A 27,418-nucleotide genomic window follows, 5' to 3' on the forward strand; every position below is an offset into this window, starting at 1 on the left:
GATAACCCGATGTTGTAGATTGTGCGATCTCGCAGCAATTTCTTGCCGTGAGTGTTTTTTTTATATGATTAATATAAGAGTGCCAATTCCAAAAGGTGGGGTGTCAATACCGCGACCTTAAATTATAGTGCGTTCATTTCAAACTTATTACTCTCGAAATTATTACAATTGTCAATTGAAACTTATTTGCTGTCAAACTATTGTCGTCATTCTTGTAACGATGGGCTTTATCTGAAACTGTTGTCGACTAAGAACGTATATATTTTTATTGAGATAATGAATATGAGATTTAAGATTCGGTTTAGAGTTGTATCGATGGTTTTGATGAATAAGAGTAGGGAAAAGGTTACAAAGTTCGCACCACGAATCACTCCTGATTCCTGAAAAACCATGATGACAATAAAACACCCAACCATTGAGCAAAAACAGGGATGTGCACTGGAGTCCAACAGGATACATATGATATATCGCAACAAATTCCATTTCAAAAATTTAGTCAAACAAGTCAAGGGAATTTTCTAACAAAATAAACGACTTTGTTAGACGCCATGGATTTGGATCGCACTTTGCTCGCCTAGTTCATCTTCCTCCACATCCAAGTCCATTAATTAGACACATCCGATGTCACCTACAAAGGCTGAAAGATCATATTAGCAATTTAATTTTTAATGTTATCTATAAGCACATTCAATATTTTCATTCACTTCAGAACCAAGTTTGAACAAAACTCCCGTAAACTACTTGTGTGTGCTCATTTAGTGGATACTTATCTGCTGATTGAAAAAAGTAGAGAGAACGGGCCTAATTTAACAATATCAGCCATCGCTCTTTTCTCTACTAAACCAACGGAGACAGAGATCAGAAGTTTCACTATAATAATCTTTTTAGTTGCACACCTAATGTCGAAGTTGCAGAATATCATAAACACAGCGGGTCTCCATTTACCATGTAAATGTCATAACAAGATCTAATATTCATACCTTCCAATTACTCAGTAGTCTTAATTTACGTAAGTTTTGAGCGTCTGGTTACCTTATTCCGACCCAAAACTTCAATCTTTTCTGTAACAACGAGTCTAATTATTTGATTGGTGCTTCCAAACTCTCCCTTGAAATGTAAATAATTTGCTTCTTGGCATATCATTGTAAGACCTTATGTCAGGCTTGGATTGGGCAAAAGCCCGTAGTACTCTTATTTTGACGTGAGGAATACGAATCCTTAACAGATGCTGAAAAATGAGAGTAGTCTGACATTCTAATAAGAAAATTAATTGAGCGTAGAGAACTATTTTCCCTTTTTATTTTAGAATGATCTCCACTATTTGCATTGAAGACTCCATGGTGAATATGCTTTTCATCATGAAAATATCTTACAGGAGACTAAGGGGAAAATGTATAACGTTGTGGTTGATGGCCGAAATAGAACACAAGTACCAACAAGTAAACGAGGGAAAATAAAACTTCTGTAAATTCCTAAACAGAGAGCAGATTGGTTCATCACATCAGTTTCCTGCCTGGACTGAACTGAGCACCCCAATTGCTTCGTTTGTTGAAGGGTGGTTTTATGCATATTAACTTCGCAGGTAATCATCAAATAAATGGAAATGGAAATTAATGTTGAATATAAAAAAATTGCATATTTTCAGACGCGAGTTTTATAGAAACAATGCTCGGGACCAAATTGAATAGGAAGTGATGGATATATCCAGTCAGTTTCCGGCTTTCGGCGGGTAGTCTGATATGTCGTTTGGGAAATAAAATGAATTTTGAAGGATAAATAACATTGATAGCTTATTTTCAACTCTCTTAGACAAATGGATTGTATCCATACTTATTAATAAATTGCCAGAGCAATGCTTTCATTTCTGACAATAAACCATTACTTGATGACTTCAATCAAACTCCACACCAACGAAGATGTATTCAGAGGTCGTGAACTAAGACTGGAAAAACTCAATCTCGTAACTAACCAGAACTGGCACCAGATGTTATCGAGCAGCACATAAGAGTATTACCTAAAAAGTAAAAACAGTGTGATAAAATACAATCCACTGAACTGCTCTCGGAGTTCAGCTAAGGGCCAAAAACAAATTCTACTGTAAGTGTGATCTGATCAACAAGCTGCTTAAATCCTTAAAAGGCTATGAGGCAGTCACAGACTCTTAGCCGTGAACTCATCTGATGTGCACATAAGTACACAACTTGGCACCAGACACTAAGTTGTAATGTCAGAGGTGTTGGGGTCAATTTGATAGCCACTACATTTAAAGTTAATAATAAATAAATTCCGATCTCACTAAAAATCTTTCATTACATTAAGCAAGATTGTGATAACGGTAAAGTATATTGGATCCAATGCCAAAGTTTTCTGTGTTCATCGTTGCAAAATAGTTGAGAAAGTTTTGTTTTTTTAATCAAAACATTGAGCTTATGTGTATGAACCTTAGTTCCACTCAAATTCATTGAAGACATACTCATCTTAGAAACATGCTCCTCTACATAATAAACATTTTTTTATTGGTAACTGGTATAACACAATTAAAATTCAATACACATAAGCTGGAAGATTGTAGACAAGAGTCACAAGACGGTAACAAAATCCTCCGAACAAATAAACGGAAAAATAAAACAAGTAAAACAGAACAATAAACTAAAAATACCAACACGGATAATTCAAACTTCAAAATTTAAGCAGTCAAAGGTGCAACATAATATTATGACAACCATGACAACATAAACTGACCTTGGATCGTTTTAACCATTGAAAAAAAATATTATGGCTATATCAAGATATGTATATGACAAATCCCCACTCCAAGCCAAAACAAACAAACAAAGCAACCCACCAACCAAAACAGAACAATGAAATGCAAACATGTTGGAGAGGCTTTAATTGCCTAGCAATAAAGCTCTCCCACAAGATTATAAATTCAAGGACGTTAAGGAGCATGTCGAACAAATTAAGGAATATTCTAACAATGAGTATGTAACGGGAAAAAAACATGGCGTGTTGTAAGCCAACCTCGCTAATAACGGAAAATGAAAGTAGCTAAAAAATTATCATCACGACTCACATAAAATTGAGATGTCAAGGAATGCTTGATTAGCCAAAACTAACAAAAATCAAAATCAAATATTTTACAGGGTAGGGATTCTTCATCAGCTCTCCTACTCTTATGGTAACTTATCTACCAACATTGCAATTAATCATGTCAATTCTACAAGGACCAAGTGCCCTCATCCCCATCAGTTACAATTTGGTGCAAGATACAAAATTACTCCTAATATTACAAAATAATAAAGTAAAAGAAAAGAAGTAACTAAAATGTAACTAGTTAAATCCCGATAGATAAGCAGTCGGGGTAAGTCTCCATCATAACATGAGGTGCTCTACTTCAAACCATTTAATTTCAGTCTTCATTCTATGCAGAGCATGCAATTAGCACCAAAACCCTATCAAGCTTTACCACCGACTTTCAATGTACAAACATATACTACCTCAATAGACCTCCAAGGTACAGAGCAGTCTAGAAGTACTCAAGTACCTCTCCAATATAGCATCCGATGTCAATTCAAAGAAAATCATACTAACGAGAACTACTTTATATGAATTGAGATGCTGAAAGACTACATGGCATAAAAGTAATGCAAACTCCTAGATGGGCACTGCTGACAGGTACAGCGAAAGCAGATGTAGAAGAAACAAACACATGTTCACAGGAAATATAACAATTTCTCAACATGAAACTATACCCTCATTAAACAGCTAATCTACAAATTTAAGTAACATTATGTATGTAATATAAAAATGTCAATGTAGGAGAATTTACCTGGAATAATGCATTTTACTGCTGATTTCCAGAGCCATTAGCTGCTTGGTTGTTACCTTGTTGCTGTTGCTGCTGCTGTATCTGGAGCAGTAAACTGGCAGCAAATTGTAAGGTTGATTGATAGCGTTGGTTTTTATCTGCCTCGCCATCAGCTGCGCCCTGACCAGCTCCAGAGAGAGCAGACTGCAGCTTTTGCAATTGAGTAGGTAAAACTGTACTCCTATTGTCATTCACTGATGGCACGCCTAACAGTGACTGGGATCGATTTGTCTCCTGAAGCTGACTAGATGTCGTAACAGAAGACTTGGGTTGCTGTAGAACTGGTGAATGGAAAAACCCAGTAGAATCTGTTGCAGTTCCATAACTCTTCTGAGAATGGAGAGAAGCATCAGACTGAAACTGTTGGTTAGCTTGTTGGGGGACAGTAAACTGTCCACCATGAGGAGTCAAGAAGTTATTTGTTGGCCTAGAAGAAGAAGCACCCTGTTGTGTCACATGCTGAGCAGGATTTTGAATTTGAGAGTTGCTAAGAATGGCTTGACCAGAGGTATCATCCCTATCCGCAACATTCCCGTAAGTCGGAAACTGTGACGCGGATGGTTGCTGAGTATTAAACTGATATCCTAACTGTTGTGAATGATTAACTGCCAGCTCCTCCTTTGAATGGTTGGCAGTACTAGTAAAGTTGGCTTGATGACCTTGTCTCCATCCCTGTGACAAAGTTGTTTTCTCGGAGTCAGGGAATGCCGTTGGCGCCACCATAGATGACCGTAAGGGTAGCTGGCCACTGGTTGATGACAATGACTGTGTGCTGGTGGGTAATAATGAAGCTAGGGTAGCAATGAGCTCTGGAGTGAGAGATACTCCAGATTGGGAATTGATCCAGGATTACTTGCATAATCTTGGGGCACAGACCTCGTTGGAAGGGGCTCTTCATTAGGTGGTAAAGGTGGTCTGGAGAGCTGAGACAGTGCACGTTCATTTGATACCCTATTGTAATCCATTTGCAAAACTTGATCATCCTTTGGAGGAAGTAAACCATAGTCATTTTGCAAAGGAGGTAACTGATGCCTATCTATGTACTGTGAAGAAGGAATGGGCTGTTGTTGTTGTAGGGTTGCACTCGGCTTTTGCAGTGGCAATTTAAGAACAACGCCATAAAGACGCTCAGGACCTGAAACATTCAGAACCTTAGTCAAAAAGTCTGATGGAGGAACCAAAAACAACGTCGTGCCATCGTCAAACTTTGCAACGCCTGCACGATTCTTTGCACCAAGGTAACGCAGAAATTCTGTGTAGGAAGCGAAGTCCTCTTCACTATCTGGTAGGAAAAAAACAATCTCAAAACCACTGGCCTCCGTGTAGTGTTTTTCGAGCATATCTAATCCTGTCCTTGCTGAGCAATTCACAATATCAGGCCTGCAAACATACAGCATCCATAATGAGCTGGGATCTTAAGTCATTTAATGGTTTTTTTTTTCACAATCTCCATGTTCTTTTTCATCTCAATATAACCCACGTAACAATCAAACTCCATAAGATGAATACAGTTTGGACTCCATACGAAAGATATTTTAACGAAAATATCCAACATACAGGTCATTAGCAATCTATCCCTGTGAAACCAAGCCAAACAAAGAAGCCTACTCATTCCAAAGAAGCGAAATCCTTAAAAAGAGTGGAACTTTTTTAAAAATGTAATTCTATTTTTTTTATTTTTGACACGGATGAAATTCTTGATATTGAAAATTCTCTGAGAAATCTTGTCTAAGGATCCAAAATATAAGCAACAGGTAAACATGCAGGAAAAGTATACTTACAGCTGAGAGCCTAATCCTTCCCCAATGGGCACACATCGGGCATGACAAACAGGAGTTCCACCTTTAGCGATGATTCCACGCCAGCAGAGATCATTGTCTGGTACAGCGTGGCCAGAAGCCCCTCCACTTGGCACTCTCATACCAAGTGGACTGTGATGACTTGGACCTTGAGCTATTGAGGCCACAACACCTCTATCAAGCTGTGGCTCATATCCGAAGAATTGGTCACCCATTCTTTGATCATCTATCATCCTTGCAGGATAAGGCGAATTATCACTAATGGGTGAAGGACCATCAACTCTTGATCTTTTAGACTCCCTTTGAAAAAGTTTTGGGTCAGATCCATCCCATGGACCAGATAATGGCCTGGTGGGTGGCAATGACCCCAGACCTGGTGCAGGAGACGGCCTTCTCCAATTCTGACCCAGTGGGCTGTTAGGATTAGCTTCCTGGATATTATGGAGGAGCCCCGCCAATTCATTGAACAGTTCGGGACGTGAGAGAATTTGATCGAGACCACCCTGTGGAGCGAAAGGCCTCATCGGCATATTTGGTGGAGGTAAAAGTCCAGCGAAATTATTTGGAACCATTGGACGATTATGACCAAGAAATTCCATGGGTCCCGGCCCAAATGGAGGATCGTTAAAGAGCATATCTGATCCAGGTCCTTTACCTCCGTTGAAAAAACCTGCGCTATCTTTAGGCGGTGCAAGTCCACTGCTTGAAAACATTATATGAATCCGGGGATCATTAAAAAGACGTCCTTGTAATCCATCTTTGGCACGTCCAGCTTCATCCACACTTCTAAATTCCACAAATGAATAGTGCCTCGACGGGAAACTTTTTATTCTTTCAATTTCACCAAATAAAATCATGGCATTATGAAGCATCTGCTCATCAATCTGAACCGACGGGGGATACCCTACCCACAAGATTTTGCTTGGTTGTCCTTCTCGGCGGCCTCCTGAATGCTGTGACGGCTGTGGCAAACATAACAGAACAAGCGCAGCGCACAATCAACGTTAATGAAAGAGGTAAGGCCAAAAAGTAAACTAAACACATTCTGGGTGAAGTAAGCAACTGATGCAGCAGATTGTGATCAGCCTAATTAATGCACATGCCACAACTAAGAAATATCCCAGTAAACTTTGGACTCGAACTGTTCACAGGGAGATCTCTATATTAAAAGCTGCACTGAATGCATTCAACTACTTCTTCTGAAAAAGATATGGTACTTGCTGAAGGGAAAACATCACTTGCCACACCATTTGGTTATCATTTGGCATTGCTTAAAAACAGCTTCTTGCAGGTTTTATAAACCAATAGCATTTGGCAACAAAAAAAGAACATTTAAAAAATAAAAAATAAAAAATAAGAAATAAGAAATAGTAACTACAAAGCAGATAACTGAATGCATCAGTGATGCTTTTGTTTTTCCACTTTTCAGGTTTCTGAGCAATAATGTTTTTCAAATTAGTAGATCCCAACACATAATGACATAACTACCATTTAAAGCAGTTTAGGAAAAAAGTGCTTTACTTGGGGAGAGGGGGAGGCATTGGCTAATGGGGCCTTATTGCCTTAATAAGATATTGTTCAAATACAGCCGCATGCAAGATACTGAAAGGAAAAGAATAGCGGTAACAAATAAAGCCAGTTAACAGAATGTAGATAAGAGAAATTCAATGAAGCCTTACCAGAGGCCTTTTATTTCCAAACTGGGACGGAGCATCTGGTGGTGTCAAATACTGCCCTGGAGGTCCAGTGCCCCTATTGTTGAAGTGTCCGTCTCTTGAATCATTAACATCTGACCAGTTTTCCTGTTAATACGAGATCTAGGAATCAATATCCACTTCATAGTCTAAATCAACACTTTCATTTCTCTCATTAGAATAGAAGTCAAGAACTTCCTAAACTCACTAGTCACTAATCCTTCTTCAATACTCTACAAGGACTTAACATCTCTAAAGAATATGACCATCTACCTACTCTTTTCAACTTTCAACTTATGTGATTCCCAGAGAAAAATTGATGACTTGAACGGACAACATCAGGGTTCTTATCCATCTAACCTGGTCTTGTTTGACACAGGAATGGGCACTCTTGCCACCAAAACTGGATGTATAAATAACTCACTCTGTTCATTATTTGGACATAATGCACACTCATTTCCCCCAAAACAAAGGAACCATTCCCATAGGCGTGGTGGAGATGGGACTGATTAGAATTGTGACCAATCCCCAAAAAACCTCACAACAGTTTGGTTCATGATAATACATTACAACATGGAGACAACTATGGACGAAATTCAGACTAAATGTAGAAAGGTAGAGACTGAGAGAGGGTGAAATTCAAAGAACTCTAGAAAAGTGTACACATACCCTTCTCGAGGGCTGTGACCTCAAATAGTCCACACGCATTTGTTCACCTCCTAAACGCCTTCCATTCATGTTTTTCAAAGCTGTTGCAGCATCTTCTAATCTATGATAGTCAATGAGTGCAGAGTTCCGGTCCCTGAGGAATTTAAAGTCTTCAATTTTTCCAAACTTCAAAAATGCGCTTTCTAGCTGCTCCTTTGTAACAGATGAACCAATGCCCCCAACCCAAAGATGCTTAGCGGGTTTGGCCTGCAAAATGAAAACTCATATGACATTAAAAATGCTGACAAATAACTAAACATTGCACATCAACAACTTACAAATAATTGAACGCAGTTGAAGAAATAACAACCCCCCCCCCCCCCCTCCTCTCTCTCTTATACAAACACGCATAACAGATCTCTAGCACAGCTAATGTGCTGTAGCAACAAGCCAAACTCCTTCAACCTATCACTCTTCAATATTTTTGTCAACTCCAGAATCTAAACACCCAAGACTATCTATAGTGACCCATCAACTCAAGCTGTTTGAAACATATACCCTAGAAAATAATCAACCCTCAGCTCAACTTTCGTACGACCTGCATTATCTTAATTCATCGCTAGCATAAGCAACAAGGAGGTAAGCAATCATCACAAACGGACCAAGTACATAATTCATCGAATTGAAACTAACGAACACATGTAAGTAAAACTTGAAGTTCCCAATCAAGAAATTAAAATGCTCGAGAAAGAAATTCCACAAACAATTTGTTTCCAAACCAACAACAATTTCTTTTCTCTTTTCTTTTCAATCGGACGAGAATCAATTTATTAACTAGAAAAGGTAACCAAAGGTAAGACCATATGGCCTGCAAAAGGAACAAGGAAAAAAAAAAAAAAAACAAACAAAAAAACAAACTACAGTGAGAGTAAATGCTAAACGTTTCAATAGATAGGAACCTCACGACACTGCAAAACTATCAAACAAAGTGCTTTCAAGCTTCGCCACTGTCAACATTAAAGAGAGAAGACACTTAAAGCCTGGAATTTTGTGAGAGGTTCTCCTGACCAAGACTCACAATGTGTTTGGTTCCAGTCCATCCAAGAAAAGAAATGGCACCAAGTTAAAAGAGCCTTTAAGCAAGTGAGAAATGGTTACCTAATGTTTATGTCCATTAGCTGTAAACAACACCTATCTAAAGAACCTCCCATACAAAACAGAACAGGCAACTGTAACTTTAGTCGACAAGACCTAATATGAATCTAAACACTTAGAACTTTTTCAAGGCATTTGAACCTCTTGATCAAACCACAAATGTGTATGTGTAAGAAGCGCAAGCAGACATTTTAAAGCTTCATGGTTGTTTATGAAGTAAAAGTCATTATAAAGACTTCCATTCCACAAGTAAGATTTGAGCAAATTCAGAATAGCCATCAAAACATGCCCAGAGTCTCCGCCCTCCAGTAGATGCTTACATTTTATATCACATAATGGCCATTATTTGGCTTAAAATAGTGTCTATACCACTCCCTGAGTCCCTGTCAAGTTCACTTGTAACTTGTTGTAAGGGCATTAAGCAAGCTAGGTGCTTCTGGCACATGTTCGCATTTAGATGAAAATGGAGCCTATCTGGCTTGGCATGACTCATTATGCGTGTTTCGGGCAATAGAAGTTAACTATATTATTTGGAATTAGGCATTGATTATAGGCGTTCCCGACATGCTTCATGGTGACCTTTTGAAAGATTTCAAATTTAGAGAAAAACCAACTTGTAGGTCAAAACAAGGCCATTTGATCATTAGCCTGACTCATTTTGCTTCTCCCAGTCTACTTTCTTCTGGGAATTGGACTAATGACTTTGGATCTGCAAAATACAGTTTTTGTTGTGTACAAATTTTGATTATATTTTCTTCTTATTTTTCTCATAATTTGGCGAGAAGTGACTCCAGTTGCTGATTAATTCAATTGGGAATTTGATTCAGTGCTTATTTATAGTCAACCAATAAGTTTAAGTTTTGCAAGCTCCACAATGCTACAACATTAAATTAAACTGTTCATTGAAAGACTGATACCAGTCTGACACAAACTGAAGGCATAGTAAACCCTTCTTTAGGGGAAAAAAAATTAACTGACAGGATTTTGACTTGGCTATAGCTTATATTCAGAATTGTGTCAGAAGCCAGCTAGAACGAATTTTAGCAATTACCTCTGCTGAAAGAAAGAGATATTGACAGCCCTGCTTGTATACAGAATGGACTGAATAGCAGAAAGTTATTTGAACAGGCATCCTTTACTATTTGAATAGAGTAATATGTTTGATTTTGAATATGTAACGAAATCTGCCATGCAGTATTTGTCCTTCCATTTCTACTCAATTGCAGAATGCCTTTTGAGTAACGTCATTGATATATTGAAGCATTGCGGATTGTCAGCACACAGAACAACTTGGAAATTCAACAGAAAGTTTGAAATAGGTGCCTTCAGAAGTGAAATGCGCGCAGTGCCTATCTTCCATTAGGTATTTAACGTGATTCATTAGTTACTCTTTCAACCTAGCTAAATAGCAGACAATCTTAGATGGGGTATTTGATGTGTTCATTATTGCTTATCAGATAAAATGTTCAACTATAACCACAAACTCATATATCGGTAACTACAAAATTTACATTTGCAAATTACTAGGGCACTAGACGCTTTTCTAACGATCTGAAACCCTGTTTGTTTGGAAACCATATTACAATACCACAACTTCACACCTATCCATCTTCCTCTTACTAATCGTCTTTAAGAACAACGTAGCAATCCCTTATCATCTTGCTATTCCTTTCTACAAGCTATTCGTGGTGACTTTCAATCTTTGGGTTTGTAATATTACCTGAAAACCTTCTATGCAGCTATACTTGTTAATTTTTTCTACGTCTTCATAAAGTAAAAACGTATGATGATTGAGTAGTGATTCCAATGATTTGCCTTGTTTTTTTTTTTTTTGAACGATGAATGTTGTTTTTGATAAAATTTGTTAGGGAAAAGGGAAATTTAGAGCGGGCAAAACATATAAGCGTAAATTAAGAAAAACGCTGCAATTAGAAAAAGAAGAAGAAGCTTTATTAATAGTAGAAATACAAGGAGAAATAAAGGAAGCACAAACCGGTCGAGCAAATTCAATCCTGATGGAATTGCCATGTAACAATGCATTCTGAAGAGCATCTTTGGCAGCACGAGCATCTTCAAGGCGTTTGAAGTAAAGAAATGCGTAATTCCTCGAAGAATAATTAGTAACAGTCTCGATTTCTCCAAACTTTGAAAACAATTCGGTTAAATCTTCATCGCTTGTTTCGATTGAAAGATTCCCAATCCAAATATTGTTTGACGGCGGCGTGGTCGATGAATTATTATTTTCATCTGATGACGTTGTTGTTGTTGCTGTTGATCTGTTGTTGTTATTTTTCTCCGCCATCACGTTTGATCTGTTAACTCCGCCTCCTGGATTTGGCATTATTCGATTCCAGACAGTTTTTAGGGTTTGCGATTCAGTTTTCTGACTTCCATTTCTACGCTGCTCGAATATCTATATATAGGTTTTACAAAACCAACAGGCCCAAACGAACAGGCCCATCATGTACTAAAGGGCCCATGGTTATTGACCCTTACTAATTACAGTAATTAGTGTAACTACAACTAGTAAACTGCACAGCAGTGGGGCGTGAGCGGAGAGGGACGAATTGGAGAAGATAAGGACAAACAGAAACCAACCAAATAACGTTTTGGGCCACCTTACCCCCACCCGGGCCAAGATCGTTCGCTCCGCTCACTTGAAAAAAGTTGGTTTATGTAGAAGGAGTTGTAACCTCCAATGGAATAGAAAAAACAAGATTATAGTTTGACAAGATTATAATTCCAAAAGCCCTCAACATAAAAGAGGTTCAGCCTCGTAAAGGCAAAAATGAACGAAGAAAGATATGCAGAGACAAGATTTAGGTCCTTCCGTTGATGGAAAGGCTGGCCTTCAATTTATCAACAATGTGAGGCAAAAGCTGGACGCTCTCATGGATTGCTTGGTCAACACAAGACTCTAATTCAGTCATGGCTCCAGTTTTCTGTTGTTGAAGCTTGGCTGCCTCAAACTTGTCTTGGCAAACCATCATAGACCTGTTCATTCGTTCCTACAAAATATGCAATCTCATCATTAGAAGGATGAAAAAAATAAGTGCAAATTCCTGTTTGTATAATAAGTATTAACAACAACGTACGTATAGTTGCTACTCAAAGGAAATTCTAGGTAAATCAACTAGCATACGTATTTCGTGAATAACCAAAACTGGATCCAATATCTGCAAAGACGCAGTATAGTACAGGTTATTGTGTGTGGGTACCAAGTCCATAGTTCATCATGTACACGTTTTGCATTGGGACCATGATGCTGGAGGGGAGCTGGGAGAGGAAGATATGTATCTATTAGAAAACAAATCCAAGCATCCACTTCTTTTGCAAATAAGTTTCATAAGATTTTTGCTTCAACTTGTTTTGCTTTGTAGCAAGGAAGTAAGATTCATTTAACAAAACACCACAATACAACTCACAACTCACAACTCACAACTCACAACATGAACAAAGCCATGACTCTCACCATTTGCAGCCAGCAGTTCCCAAGTAAATCAAGCATGCTCATGTACTCGTGTTTCCTAAAAAGTTGACGACAGACATTCACGTTATCTACTTTCCTTATTATAAATTAACATAACACTCAACGATATCCATATCCAAATTACGAACAGCCAACCTGTTTGGACAGAACTTGTAAATTGAACCAGAGCTTAGGAGGTTGCAGGAGGCAAATACTTTTGCATTTCCTTATCGAAGGTCACCCATCCTACACTTTTAGTATTGGTCTAGTGATTTTTTGTTTTTTTTTCTTTTTTGTTAAACAGAGAGCTATAAAACAACATGAAAAACCAACAATGACATCTACAACTCAATCCTGAATTTACAATAGAACGCAAAAAAGTTATCCCCTTGCCTTGGTCACTATCCTTAAAATGTCTCCGATTTCAGACCACAGAATGTCTAAACTAAACTACTGCGAAAGTAACGATGCTCCAAATCATCTTATGAGAACAAGGAAATGAGGAAAATGGTAACATACTTGAAACTTAGCCATCTCAGCTTCAACCACATTATTAGCCTGCATAACTGGAAAACTGCAATTTTCGACACAAGTGCTGATCTCTTGTTGATTTCTACGCCTGTCAAAGCATTCGTATGCGCATTTGAAATAAGCTTGCTGCAATCACCATTCAATTTTGACACCAATTATACCCAATATTAAAACTTTCATCTCAAATTATTAAGGAACAAGGAGAAAACCTGCATAGTGAAATTGACATGGTCGGTGATTGGAGTGAGATGGGTTTCAGCGGCAATGTTCATATCTTTGAGTTTGCGGTGCAATCTATCTGATGCCATTCGCTCTTCTACTGCTGCTATGTGATCCATCTTCTTTTCACTTGTTCTTCTTCTTTCTTGCAATTGATAGAACACACGATTTTATTAGGGTTTTAGCCTTTTTTTTATATTTTTCTTCGACTTGAACAAGGGTTTTAGGAGCTACCTTCTTTTTTCCCAAGCTAGAAAACATTTTCAGACTATTGGACTGGACTTGGGTCTAATCAAATGTCAGGCCCATTAGAGTATATGATATGATAGGTTTAACGATTAAATTAAGGTTAACACAACACATCATCATAATTTTCATTAGCATGATCCATGGAACAAATTTTGTCAACCCAAATCCACAACACATCAGATGATCTTATTAATTTTCATACGTGACTATAAACTTTTTGGGCCACCACCCAAGCCAAACGAGTTTAAGTTTGTGTCTGATCTTATTAATCCCATAAAATAGGGTATGGAACTTAGACATTATAAACTTGTTATTCACAAAATTATTAAGATCCCACTCAATTAAATTGTTCATGACAACACTATCAGATGGTTGGGAGAGAAAAATGGTAAACTCACATTATGTTAAGTCAGTGTATAAGTATCTTAGCAGTGATCACCAAGAAAATTCACCTTCTTTCTGGAATTACATCTGGCACCTCGACACTACTCAACGGGTAAAACTCTTTTTATGGAAAACAGTAAAAAATGTCTTGCCGACAAAAAAAAATTGAGTTATTGAAACATAGTCCAGTCATCTACCTGTCCAAGATGTAATAACCAAGTGGAATCTACTTCCCATGCTCTCTTCCATTGTACCATGCTCAAACATATTTGGTCCGATTCTAGTCTTAGCCTAAGAACTAAAAATTGAAATTTGAGTGATGATCTTAGCTCTCTCTTGTGTAGTCTTCTCAATCGACACAATAATAAGCATGATACCATATATATGCTTAGCTCCGTAGCTACAACCATGTACTCCATATGAATCGATCGAAATAATCTCACCTTCAACAACAAGCAACTCCTATCACCGCTATCCTCTTCAAGGCAAGCACTTACATTATCAAGAACAACCAATCACTTATCATTAGTACCGATTGGCCCAAGAGAGACTCATATCGGTCATATATATCTACATATGCATTTTGGGTGCAAAGTAAGCGTAACATGCGGAATTTAATAATGTGTCGAGCAATTCTGAGCGGATGTTTGAAATTCCTGGCCATTGACCCACACACAGCAAGGACACTCGGTACTGTGCAGAAGGCGACGTGCTTCTTCCCCCAAATACACTACCACTACTAGTCATGGGATGAGAATACAAGACACATATTTTACTTTTTCATTAATAAAAATTTGTCGAAATTTGACAATCTTAACTTTTTTCAAATCTTACAAGAAGTTCGAAAACATCTTAAAATTAATCTGTGGAAGCCAAACCCAATTATTTGGATACTATTAGTGCAAATGTCTCCATGAACTGGATAGTGAGGACAAAAGGTATGATAAAGAGTAAAGCAATGAAATGTAGCACCATGACATAACCAGAGCCAACGACATGGCTTACATACCATAACTATAAAGATTGATAGTATGGTTATACACTCAGAACTGCTACCGACCACAAAGCAGATACGATTATCGAAAAAAAAAAAAAAACAAACAAAGCAGATACTCGTACATTAGAGCCTTAAACCAACACTGAGCTTTCTAGAAGAGGAAAAGACATTAAACGAGACACTAGCTAAACACCCGACCTCATCTCCTGGACACACACCGACGAACAAAATGGATGGAATCAGAATCAAATGAGTAAATCCACTTCTTTACCTTCACCTATATAGTTTGAGTAAAGACATGCGTAGAGGAGTGTAGGCAGACCTTACTTTCCACGCTTAAGTTAAAGACACACTTCTCTACCAAAGATCCAGCTGAAAGGGATTTTGGGTCCTTGCTTGGCCCTCGCTTGAGCCCGTTCCTCCAGCCTTCTGATCCTTGCAGGCAAACCACAAACATATTCCTGCGCATTTTGACCCTCGCCAGATAGACCTGTTATCTTCTCCACATTCCAACGCCCTACCAAAAATTCCAAAATATCAGCATAGTCCTTTGCTGTGTAGACTCCTAGTCTCTGGGCAACAGCTGAGAAATGGTCAAAGAGGCTGTCATCCTGGCCATCAAACATCAGGTGAGCTGGCATTGAAATCTTCTTCCTCATCATGTCTGCAAATGCCAAAACTGTACCATTTGGATCAATCTCAAAGAGCTTCTCCACAATCTTGGTGTAGGCAGTCTCATGACGCTTCTCGTCGGCAGCAATGATTCCACAAACTTGTGCAAGTTTCAAGTCCCCATAATCCTTTGCGTGCCTTGCAGTGTTTCCATGGGAGATGGCAGTTGCCCTTTCTTGGAATGATGTATAGATGAACCCAAGGTAAGGGTTGTTCTCCGTCCTAGGATCCTATGAAAAGTAACAAATTACAGTCAAAATCTGAAATTATGAGAGTGAAGTAAACGATCTTCCCATCAATCTTACCAAAGTCACTTACTGCAATTAAGGTCCCACAGAATACCACCAAAAATAAATAAATAAATAAAATAACAACAATCACATGCCTTTCTTGATATATCGAAATAAGTACTTTAAAGTCATAATGTTGGCCTTGTTCTAGCTAATACATTCTCCTAATGCATGTTTTATGGTATGCTCCAGCAACTTAAACGCCTGCCTAGAGAACAGCGGGGTTGGGGGGTGGAGCGTCATTTAGAAAGATTTAAAACAAAGAAAACTGCAGACAAAAACACGTTTTTGTTCGTCAAATTAATTCAAGTCGTTTATTATTCAAACCAAATTAGACAGTTCAATACCAAAATCAAATAATACAACAAATGTTCTCAACACAGATTTAATGAACTAAGGAACTTACCATTCCCGAGCCAATCAGATACTGAATTGTCTTCTCAACTTGCCGCATGTCTACTCTTCCAGTCAGCCATAAGTACTTGTTGAGAAGGTCCCCATGCCTGTTCTCCTCTGCAGTCCAAGCCCTTGTCCACACTGCCCAGGGAGTGGGGCTCGCACCTGTTTCATCCCTGACTCCATCTAGCGTGTTAAGCATTGTTTGGTATGTTGGGAGGGCCTCTTCTGTAATCATATCCCCAACCAAGACAACAAAGTACTCATCCGGTATCTCCTTGGAGCGCTTCCTCAGCTCAAAAAGTTCTTCATTATAGCTTTCCTGAGAAAAATCTGGCAGAAAATCCTGCGGTTGCCAACACTTCTCCACTGGCTTCAGGTGTATCAAGATGTTCTTCTCAGCCCAACCTTCTAAGGATCTAAAAATCTCAGCCTTCTCAGGAGGCAAGGAGTGTGTGACCTGAATATGTGCCTCACGAGGAGGGCTAGAGGGCTTCTTCAGATTAACCTCACTGAATCAAGCATAAGACATAAACAGACAGTTATATTAAAAACATTAAATAACTAGATAAATAATGAGGTTCAATCTTTAAATTTGCTAAGCTGCTGCATCGCCATTTAAAAAACAACAACCAGAGTTTGCATGTCAAGTTTTCAATCACTATGAATCACATTAGTTTCCATCCAAAACAACTGAGAATTGTTCCATCACCCATCATGTGAATGTGATGAATACACTAAACCAGTACTGTCATAGATACCACAGACAGTTAAAGCTCAATTAACAAACAGATATGTAGTCACATGACAGCATGTGACTCATATTATGACTCAACAGGTTCCATAAATTGAACTAATTCATTTTGTATAAAAACTGAAAACCCTCACAACAGCTAACCAAATTGACCTAAAACCCTCAAACCTAATTTTCAACAGATTAAACAAATAAATGAATAAAAAAAATAGAATAGCATTTAGTCTTACCAACCATGCTGACAAAGGACAAACACAAACCTAAACACTCATCAATTATATCTAATAGAAAAATATCTGGTGGAATATCGACAATAACTAAAATATAAATAAATAATATTAAAAAAAAATGACATGCGTCATCAACCAAAATAATACATGTATTTCCTTCCAAATTACTAGCTCAATCCCAGAAACAAGCCGATCATTACGTAAATCAAACTTACATTAAAAAAAAAACAAAAAAACACGTCATTAGTTAATTGATAATCGAAATGCAATATAAGAATTTAGTAAAAATGAAATAAATATAAATCCAATGATGAAAAAAAGATGGATGGAATTACTTGGAAGGGAAAACCTTGGAAGGAAGAGTAGAAGCCATATAAACCCTGGAAGATCTGAGATTGGTTTTGGAAGAAGTGAAACATGCTGGACGAGATTGAAACGAAACAGGATTTGTCAGCTTCAAAAGAGCCATTCTCTTTTTTTTCCCTTTCCTCTTTTTAGCAATGAAAATGAAAGAAGAAAGTGAGAGGCTCTCCGCACCACAATTACACACGTACACAAAATCAAACCCGTTCATAAATAAACAGATTCCTCACTATTTTGCCCCTTCTTTTCAATCAAAACCACTACATTTGCCATTCACTTTTCTCAAATATTTTCTTTTCAGATTTACCAAATTAGCCTTGCACATATCCATGTGTGGGGTGGGGGTAGGAGTGGAATTTGAGCTGAGTAGCTCGTTTAAGCTTGGCTCAAACTCGTTCATTTAACTAAATGGTGCTCGCTTGATTATAGCCGCTTAAATAAACGAAAGCGGGTGAAACTCGGCTCAATAAGCTCAAATATCATCATCACGAAGTGTAAAATAATAGCCGACCTATTCTGGCTTTGGCTCGGCTCGGTTCTACTCATTTTAAGCTCTCAAATTTCGGACTTCGTTAATATAATATATGAGCCAAGCTTGAGCCTATATTAAAGCTCGTTTAAATAAATGAGTTGAGCCGAGCTTAGTGAAACTCGGCTCGATTAGCTCAAATTCCACCCCTATGGGGGTCTAATTCAAAATAAGTTCCTTAAAATGAAATTATTCGACCAAACTATATTAGTAGTTTTAGGTGCGCTCTGGTACAATCCACTCTTGATTAAAGACCCTGCCATGCAATACACTCTCACTCTTTTTCTGATGGAGGGCCCAAATTCCATAACACAGGTATAAATGTATAATATGCGTACTCTAGAATTTGGTTTTTACTAATTATGGGATTGATAACTATTTGTTAAGAATAGTCCTCATTTATTATAGTCTTTTGGGCCACCTGTTTTTATAGATGATCGTAGAGAGACGCGCTGTTTATTCGGAATGTTGATTGTAGATTGGGATGAATAGCTCAGCAAGCTAAAAAGGACCCATCCATATATCTCATCATTTCAAACTATTAAATGCTCTCCAGGACAAGATGATTTTTGAATTGTGAAATCATCTTATTGCATATTGCTGTCGACGGGTCGGTCCAATGTTATTTTCTTCGCAATATGGATGCATCATTTAATCATGTATCTTAATTCCTAACTCTTAGTATTAATATGACGGTGGATAGCAGCATGGGAGAAAACGACGTCAAGGGGCATGTTTGGGAACTTATAAGGACCTATTTTGTTGTGAGGTAAATTTTAAATTTTAAGTAGGGGAGTAATTAAAGAAGGCTAAAAATGGAAGGTGTAGAAATACGCATTGTTATTAACGTCACCCAACTGACTCTCTGCTATAGAATCCATCAGTTTCTGATTTCTGAAATGCCAAGTGAAAGGCTGAAACAAGAGGGATATTCCACTTGGCATCTGCATGTTTTCCACTCTTCATCACCTGTTTGCTTCCCTCCTAACAAATCATCCAGCTTAGATTTCGATACGTACATGAATATATATATTGAATACCATCAACATAAACAATGGCCCACTGGACCACTTGGGTGTCTGTGGTCAATGGATGTTGAAAACAAAATTCAATGGGCGAATGAATACAGCTGATACTGTGGGCACTAGATTATTCAATAATACTCTACAAACCTTATATCTCCCCATTTAATAAGGTTTTTAGTCCAACTTAGCTCAACGCTTTTATTTGAGCTAGTATTAACACTCAATCAGACCAAGTCGTTTGGAAAAAAATTCTAACAATTTCCTTAACGGACACTTTTAGCTGCACACCTTTTACAATTAGTATATTAACTAGTAGATCATGCATGCACTGATGCACTTGTATGTTTGTGTGAAAGAACTTCCTCCTGTAAAATGACAGAAGCAGCGGGTTAGAATTCTTCAGCATTTTGGACAACTTCACTTCCATGACAGCCATTTTAAAAACATCAAATGAACTAATGGAAACCTACAATTCATTCTTTTGGATTTCATTGATAACAAACATGTTTACCGACCTCCAGCTACGAAAACATGTGGAAATATCGAATGATGGAATACACAATGGCGTGGAAGCCTAAACTCAGCTGTACCCGTTATTAAATGTTGGTTATATAAACACCACTAAAATTATAAAATAAATTGACAAAAATAGTCTTCTCATAATGAAAAATCTCCCCCACAAAAAATAAAAAATAAATCCAAATAAAAATGTTTAACATTATTAAAATTTATTTTGAAATTTGAAAAATAAAATTTGAAAAATCTTGACTGTTGAATAATTTTATAACATTATAAACAAATTTTAATACGTCTAAACATCTTTAAATGTGCCAATTTTTTCTAAAAATGATCTACAATGAGAAAAGAACATCTCTATCAAAAATCAGCTTCTGATTCATTGCTTTTTATAGAGTTTTTTTTTTGGAGTTTGTATAAGTGGAGTTTGCAGTATTTTAAGGGGAGTGATACAGAATTACAGACCAGAAAAATAATACTTGATTGATAAGCATCCTATCAATTTTTACAAAAGTTGTCTCCCATTAGTAGCTCAGTGCCTCAGCACATTGCTACCACAGTACCACCTGTATACTATAATTCAATCTTCAATACCTTGGCACGAATATATATTCGACAAGAAATGCAATGCTAGAAACTGGAGAATACCAGAAAATTTTCCATAAAATTAGTAGGCTACATACGGTATTACACTGTACAGTCTAGGATCATTGGACAAAAAGAACAGCACACTCATGTTTTTATATTATTGATATCAACTTGACACTGAAGGGGATCACCCTACATACAAAACGCACATGTGAAATAGAAGTTACCATTGGCCATGTAATACTTCACCAGCAAAATAAAAGCCAGAATCAAACCAAGTTTTCCATCTACGCACAGCATGAGATTGCTACAAAAGCTCCTCTACGCACCTTTCCTCGTGGCAATGCCTTTCAGTCTTACAACACTGTTGAGGTGACGTTTCATCTGTCTTCATTGGGCCACCAGTAGGAGGAAGACATCTTTTCGAGAAAAAGGTAGCAATACCTCTGGAATTCTCAATACTCTTTCCTGCAAACCCAAATAATTACTAGATTAAGTTTCAAGGAGAAATTCACTCATTTCAGATACATCATGAACAGAAGAAAAACAAACAAACAAACAAACACAAACAAAGTGTATTACAAAATTGTGGTAGCTTTAAGATCTTCAGGATTTAAATCAAGAACTAAACAGACAATGGGGAGAGTTTTCTACCATTGTTCCATTGCCAAAACAAAGGCTTAAATTAGTTCCCTGAACAGAGAATAGTAGGATGTAGGAACCTACACCAGTGGATGGTGTAAAACAACTACTTGCTGCATTTCTTCTAAATAAATTGTTAAATCTTAGTATACCTGGAGAGATTGAAAACCCAAGCTTGCCCAAAACCTCTTTCTTAACCTGCACAAGATGATGCTAAAATTTAGAAACAGGCCAGAAAAACTATAGGCTATTTAACAATGAAGAGTAAAACTTTGCTTCACTCACCTTCCATCGATTATCCACAAACTCTGATATTTCCTGCACTTTACTTTTTAAATGGGACTTCGGAACATCAGGGAAACTCCTGCGCAAAGACTCTACGACCTTGCCAATCCTATGAGGGCACGACTGTATCAAAGACACCTGAAAACCCAGTAAAATTTTTGTTTACAATTAAAATTGTAGAAGAGTGAAAGTTGTGTAGTCTCTCTTTTAGTGCCTCTTCCTTCAACAACTATCATATTGTCCAAAATAAATGAATAAAGATAAACCAAACTTACTATTTTAGGCAAATCCTTATCCACTAAACTGGTTACCCGAGTGACAGATGTATTACTACTACTGCAGTGTAATTCCTGAAGCTCTTCATCCTCATCTAGCTTGTCGTTTTCTGTTAATATTTCTATGGGAGAACTACCAGGAAAAGGGCGCAAGCTCAGAGCTTGCAAAAACATGTGTTCGAGCTTTGCAGTACCATTGAGGTCTTCAGCAATCAACTGTGTCTTCTCATGCATCAGGTTAGATATAATCAAAGGCTGGTTCTTTTGAAGAGCATGTTCTGTTAAATTGTTGATATGCTTTTGCTGTCGAAACAATGCCCTGAATTCGTCATTCTCTAGATCTTGATTGCACCTTGGTGAACTTCTGGTGTTGTCGCCTTCGGTATCAGTCTCCATGCTGTCAACTTGAACTCCCTGCAAAGTAATATGTCATTTCTCTAGTGTAAAAAAAAGTGGAATAGAATTAAAGCAAGATGGTTGAAGTTGGGGAGTGCCTGGAGAGTATTGAAGGGAAACATTTTAGATGACTAGCTATGCCTTGTACAACACCTTCCATCATTCCAAAATGGTCAAATCCACCTCTTATCTTCATCTCCAAACCCCCAGTGGGAACATTACTCCATTGTTGAATTGCTCCCACCAAATAGTAAATCACTTCCATAAAGTGATGTCATAACTCATAAGATCCCCGGGGAATTTTTTCGGTCTCTAAACACTTTCTTCCCTCATACTTGTCCACTACTACCCTCCTTTACTAAAGTTCTCTCACACACACACCCCCCCCCCCCAAAAAAAACACACACACAAACACCAGCTTGGTGAGGAGACAATCTATCCCACCAAATTCAACTTCCTTGCATATTCACTACTCCCCTAAAACAATCTTCCAAACCCCATCACTAGTTTATTACCTCTAGGAATAGGAAAAACAAGATAAAATAATTGAGGACCTGCTTTAGAGTAGATTTACAGGTTTTGCCGAGCAAACAGAAAATAAATGGAGTGGTGACGTGAAAGTACCTCATTTTCAGATAAATATCCATCTGGTACAAAGAAGTCGTCTTCACTTCCGTCTTCATCGTCTATTTTCAAATTTCCTTCCATTAGATTCTCTTCTTCTTCATCCTTATCACAATCTGACAAGCTTTCACCGGGATCTTCCTGTGAAAAAGAAAGTTTGTAGCCAGTCTGGTAAGCTAGCAAAAATTTGCCAAGAGAAGATAAGAGAACAAAACTATACCTCCTCCCATTCCTCGTCACTCTCCACATCATAATCCAGCTTAGGGTCCTTTTTCAACGGACAACGGGGTCCAATAACATCACTGTAGTGAAAGGAGAACAACCAAATCAATCGAAGGCCTTACAAGTATGAAACACCATACTCGAAGCGTAAAGAATGCTAATCTTTTTTCAACAAAGAAATCAGCTTTCAACAACATAAGAGTAGTGCAGGAATCCCTACCAATAGGGCATGAAATAGGCTACACAGCCAAAAAGAAATATATAATGAAGATCTCAATCAGACCATATGACTATATGATGGTTCTAACTCCACACCTACCATGCGTGTAATATACTCTTACACGAAGAATTTTTCAGTGTTTCTTCCAGGAAACAAAAGAAAACTAACTATATTTTGCACTAAAAGCGAATTCAAAAAACAAGAACTTGCCTTTTCACGGACATAGTTCCATAATATGCTGGTCTGTGGCTCTTATCAAATTGCAATAGTTTTTTAGTTCTATTGCAAATCTGGGTGTAAGTTGGACAGCAATTAGCACTGCTATCATATAATCTATCATCTGGAGTATTATCTGCCCATCCATCTAGAACCTTCTCTGAGTTTGAACCATCACCACGAACAAGATTCTTATTGGCAATAGTGGTGTTACTCAACACCCCAGTTCCGGAGGACGAACCCTGTAGTTTGAGTTCCTTAACCAATGCAGCCTTGGGCTTCTGACGAATGCCCCAGTGCATCGAGCTTCCGGAATGGATAGAACTCCCAAACTTACTCCAAGCATCTTTCTGTATCCTGTAAATTAGTACAATTGATGTTACTATGAATACTCAAGGTTGTAGAACCCACACACAGAAGAAGCCGTATATAGTTTACCTTTGAAGTTCATTTGCATCCATATCTTCTTTCAAGGAAAAGATGGAATCCATTGACAATGTAACAGCATTAGCTGTTACTACATCCCCTTTCCCAGGAGAATCTGAAGTCACAGCCTTTGTGGATGAAGGGTCTCCCTGATGACTTGTAGTCTTACATTTGAAAAATCGCTGCATCAGTGTAGCTTGCTTTTTTAAAGAAAGCTGCTCTTTCAGCTGAGCTGCTTCCTTCTCACGACGTCGCTGCTCCTTCTCAGCCTCCTCCTGCTGCTTCCTAATTGTCTTCTTCAATTCAGCTTCTTCTTTCTCCCGGAGCCTTTCCTCTTTTTCTGCCTCATCTTTCAGACGCTTTTGCTCTTTTTCCTGTAACGAATCCATGTGGCTCAGCTAATAGTATAATGTGTTGAGAAAATAACATCAAAGACAATGCAATAGAAAGAAGCGAGCACATTGGCGAAGGATGTGCATAAATCTCAACCACTAAAAGGTAATAACAGACCAAGCCAAGAAAACCCTAGGTATTGCCAGACTAAACAAGCGGCTACAATCTACACATCATACAAATGCACTGGAAAACAATAAAATGTAGCTATTTCCTCATACAGGAATATATGGCATAAAGAAGATGTTTAACATTGTTTGAATAGAGAAGACTTGTTAGTCAGATATCAGTATTTCCACACAAAGCTACCAGCCTCTGTTTGTTTTGTCAGAGGCATTTGTGTTCCGTTCAATGGCACAGAACAAGTTGTTGGTGCAGATATTAAACACAAAATGTATGTATTACCATGGGTGTGCAGTTACAAGAAGAATATAGTGCATATTCCTTCTAAATCCAAGACCACAAAACATCACAGAGGAAAGCACATGCAAAATTGCACTTACATTCTGCAATTTCTCCTTCAGTTGTTCACGTTCTATTCTTTTTTTCTCCTTTTCAAGTTCTCGCTTATTTTTATCCAGTTCCTTGATAAGCACTTTTTCTTTCAACTTTGCTTCTTTGTCAGCCCTAGAGGTAAACATGAAGAATAATATTAAATCAATTTTAAGTTAAACCAGAGTAACTGTGTGGATGAGGTAAGGCCAATGTAGTAACACACATTTCTGAGCCACTCTTCTGTAGCAAGTTTTCCACCAACAGACGTATCTCTGCCTCATTCAACACTTTCCCTAGTTTCTCGGAGGCTTTCATCACATCGTATTTGTGATCCGCATGGCTGTCCAGCACTTGCAATGCGGCTATCATTGAAAGAAATAATAGTCAACCTTATGTTGAATCATATTTATAAAAGAAAAGCAGGGTGGTGGTGGTGGTGGTGGTGATGGTGTGTGTGTGTGTGTGTGGGGGGGGGGGGGTTCTCACCACCAGAAAGAAAAACCACTAAATTAGGCATCACATAAGGAAAATAATGAACTTTTTGATAAAATACATCACACACCTCCCTCCAGTATGTGTTTATATATAGCAAGAATAAAAAAGGAAAGACAAACTGAACAGACCGCAATTTAATGATCAGGACTACTATTTCTAGTGTTTTCCAGCACGCAAGTTAATAACTTTTTTCAAAATAGAAATATAGGAGATTTCTATATTTTTTATAATTTACCATATATTAATTTAAAGTCGTAAATTCGGTTAATTACTGATGCATCACAAGAAGACAAATAATCGAATACACATTAAAAGCTTCCAATATTTCTATTTCCTGAAGAACTCAGTGCTCTACCAAGAAGCAACCCAGGTGACAAATCCATCGGCACACACAATAAGAAAAGGAGTTTATATTCAGCTAGACACATTTAAATTTTATTCTGCTCAGTTTACATGTAAATTAACTTTTTTGTAAGTTGTAACAAACATACTTAATGTAAGTCCTTAAGACATACTCAGTGCAAGTAACATGGTTAGAGTTTGGTCTTGGATATATACATACCAGAAACAGCAGAAATTCTGTCTTGAATTTTCTTCCGACAAGTTCTACGGACATGCAGAGGTCCCCGCTGTGCTGTGGGTATAAGTTTCATATCTCTCGTCTTGAGAAATAAAACAAACAAAACAAAATGAATGATTAAATTGGGCATATGTTGCTTGAAAACAAAAAACATAATCAATGCAGTAAATGTGGTGACACATGCGGCCAAACAAAAAATGAGGTACAATGCCTATATGTCTACACGGCCCCAAACATGATAAATCTAAAATGGGAGAGTTAAATCAATAATAAGTTGCTTAAGTACAATGAGCTGCAATCAATATATTAAAGTATTTATCTCGTCATCTCGTGTAAGCACACGCACTGTCAGATAGACAAACAATGAGTTGTGATCATTTATAATGTCCACACATGAGTACATGACACATACAATAACATAAAATGGGGAGACTAAATTAGCAATAGTTCACCCGCTAGAAAAGAGCGAAAATTAATACCTAAAACATCGCCATGCGCAAAACACATATGATGAGGTAAAATCTTTTTTGTTAAACGGGCATGCATAGAGGAATAAATAACATAGATAATCAATCCGAAAAAGATAAATTTAATTGAGATTGATATCGCCCGCCAAAAATGAGCTAAAACTAATATTTCAAATTTGCGCGCGCAAAGCTACAACACGTGCAAGGAGCTAAAATCGATATTATAAAAACAAAACAAAACAAAAGCAAGCAAATAGATAAATCTTCGGCATGTGGAAATTTATGATAACGTAAAATCATTGATGATACACGGGAATGCAGAAGCGCAGATAAGGAAATACTAAATTATCATGATTGGTCGCCCGCTAACAGCAAGCTATAATTAAGATTTCAAATTTTGCGGGCGCAACGACACGAAAACTTACAAGGAGGTAAAATCAATAATTCAATATACTAAAACTAAAAAACACAACAAAAGCATAGCAAGGAAAAAGTAATCACCTCCCAACACCACAAGCATTCTTCGGAACTATCTTCCAAAACATCAGCATCTGCATTAGCAATACCATAAATAGACCTCTGCCCAACTAAAAGCACCGCACTTCTAACAGAAGCAATAGTAACTCCATCTCTTGATCGAACCTTGCCATAAATCTTGTCAACTAACTTAGAATACGGAAGATTACTCCCTTCAAGCAAACATGCAATCACTGAATTAACCGAACTAACATCATCAATAATAATGACATTTTGATCTAAAACCTCCTTGAAATACTTAAACAGACCATCAATCTCCTTCTTTAACTGATCAATTCTACTTTCTTTATCCAAAACTGATAAAGAATCTCGCTTTCGTTTGTTTACTTTCTTTTCTATATGTTTTGAAACATCAATCACCATTACATCTCCCATTTAAAAATCTCTAAAGAACTGTAGTGACAGACCGAATCAAGAAAAAGAAGATAAAAATGACCAGATCTAGAGGCCTTGAGTTCGAAACCCAGTAAAAGAAATGATTTTTAATTGTTTGTATCAAAATTGAGAGTTAGGGTTTTAGATAGAGAGAGAAGTGAAGAAGAAGAAAAAGAGGGTTTGCTTAAAAATGAAATGAATCCCAAAAAAAGGTTTGCATCCAACGGCGTAATAGTCAAGTGTTTGGTAATTTAATAATAATAATAATCATTTGTTTCCCGCCAAGTGTCAAACCAAAATTAAAACGAGTGTCTTTTCGCTTTTCGCGCCTCGTTCTAATTTTTTCGAAAGGGGCTTTTTCGTACTTTCGACCCAAACAGGATATGGACTATGG

At 37.6% G+C, this 27,418-nt stretch overlaps 4 protein-coding genes across 4 annotated transcripts; all 4 read right to left on the reverse strand.

Annotated features, from left to right (window-relative positions):
• Positions 1-394: 394 nt before the first annotated feature.
• On the reverse strand, positions 395-11,610 carry FPA (RNA binding protein). Its single transcript, XM_086587436.1, is given in 7 exon segments — positions 395-637; positions 3,830-4,707; positions 4,710-5,248; positions 5,650-6,629; positions 7,347-7,469; positions 8,031-8,276; positions 11,158-11,610. Coding segments are annotated over 6 exon segments (3,099 nt in total). The 5' UTR covers positions 11,506-11,610; the 3' UTR covers positions 395-637; positions 3,830-3,844.
• Positions 11,611-11,821: 211 nt separating this feature from the next.
• Positions 11,822-13,645, reverse strand: LOC147473409 (uncharacterized). Its single transcript, XM_086587438.1, has 3 exons — positions 13,374-13,645; positions 13,153-13,290; positions 11,822-12,172 (listed from the first exon to the last, which is right to left on the reverse strand). Exons 1-3 carry the CDS (start codon positions 13,500-13,502, stop codon positions 11,984-11,986), a joined length of 456 nt encoding a protein of 151 aa, XP_086443564.1. The 5' UTR covers positions 13,503-13,645; the 3' UTR covers positions 11,822-11,983.
• A 1,350-nt stretch (positions 13,646-14,995) lies between these two features.
• Positions 14,996-17,941, reverse strand: LOC147473410 (stearoyl-[acyl-carrier-protein] 9-desaturase, chloroplastic-like). Its single transcript, XM_086587437.1, has 3 exons — positions 17,691-17,941; positions 16,382-16,883; positions 14,996-15,915 (listed from the first exon to the last, which is right to left on the reverse strand). Exons 1-3 carry the CDS (start codon positions 17,927-17,929, stop codon positions 15,355-15,357), a joined length of 1,302 nt encoding a protein of 433 aa, XP_086443563.1. The 5' UTR covers positions 17,930-17,941; the 3' UTR covers positions 14,996-15,354.
• A 2,475-nt stretch (positions 17,942-20,416) lies between these two features.
• On the reverse strand, positions 20,417-27,356 carry FAS1 (chromatin assembly factor-1 (FASCIATA1) (FAS1)). The gene is made up of 12 exons (XM_086587421.1): positions 26,614-27,356; positions 25,628-25,727; positions 24,794-24,932; positions 24,579-24,702; positions 23,695-24,056; positions 23,251-23,613; positions 22,819-22,900; positions 22,599-22,739; positions 21,579-21,992; positions 21,304-21,441; positions 21,171-21,216; positions 20,417-20,844 (listed from the first exon to the last, which is right to left on the reverse strand). Exons 1-12 carry the CDS (start codon positions 27,022-27,024, stop codon positions 20,684-20,686), a joined length of 2,481 nt encoding a protein of 826 aa, XP_086443547.1. The 5' UTR covers positions 27,025-27,356; the 3' UTR covers positions 20,417-20,683.
• Positions 27,357-27,418: the final 62 nt, after the last annotated feature.

The sequence above is a fragment of the Coptis chinensis genome, unplaced genomic scaffold, assembly GCF_015680905.1.
Source record: "Coptis chinensis isolate HL-2020 unplaced genomic scaffold, ASM1568090v1 utg2560_pilon_pilon, whole genome shotgun sequence".
Taxonomy (NCBI): Eukaryota; Viridiplantae; Streptophyta; class Magnoliopsida; order Ranunculales; family Ranunculaceae; genus Coptis; species Coptis chinensis.

Bases quoted from the DNA above. Each gene is read 5' to 3' on its own strand.
- LOC147473409 (XM_086587438.1), bottom strand. From the start codon at position 13,502: ATGGATCACATAGCAGCAGTAGAAGAGCGAATGGCATCAGATAGATTG. The intron at 13,291-13,373 runs GTTTTCTCCTTG...TGGTGATTGCAG, and splicing joins ATGTCAATTTCACTATGCAG to CAAGCTTATTTCAAATGCGC. The intron at 12,173-13,152 runs GTATGTTACCAT...CATATTTTGTAG, and splicing joins CTGAGATGGCTAAGTTTCAA to GAACGAATGAACAGGTCTAT.
- LOC147473410 (XM_086587437.1), bottom strand. From the start codon at position 17,929: ATGAACGGGTTTGATTTTGTGTACGTGTGTAATTGTGGTGCGGAGAGC. The intron at 16,884-17,690 runs GTAATTCCATCC...TGCTTGATTCAG, and splicing joins TCCAAGGTTTTCCCTTCCAA to TGAGGTTAATCTGAAGAAGC. The intron at 15,916-16,381 runs GTAAGTTCCTTA...TACTTTTCATAG, and splicing joins ATCTGATTGGCTCGGGAATG to GATCCTAGGACGGAGAACAA.
- FAS1 (XM_086587421.1), bottom strand. From the start codon at position 27,024: ATGGGAGATGTAATGGTGATTGATGTTTCAAAACATATAGAAAAGAAA. The intron at 25,728-26,613 runs GTGATTACTTTT...TTATTTCTCAAG, and splicing joins AATGCTTGTGGTGTTGGGAG to ACGAGAGATATGAAACTTAT. The intron at 20,845-21,170 runs GTATACTAAGAT...TTGGGTTTGCAG, and splicing joins TGGGTTTTCAATCTCTCCAG to GAAAGAGTATTGAGAATTCC.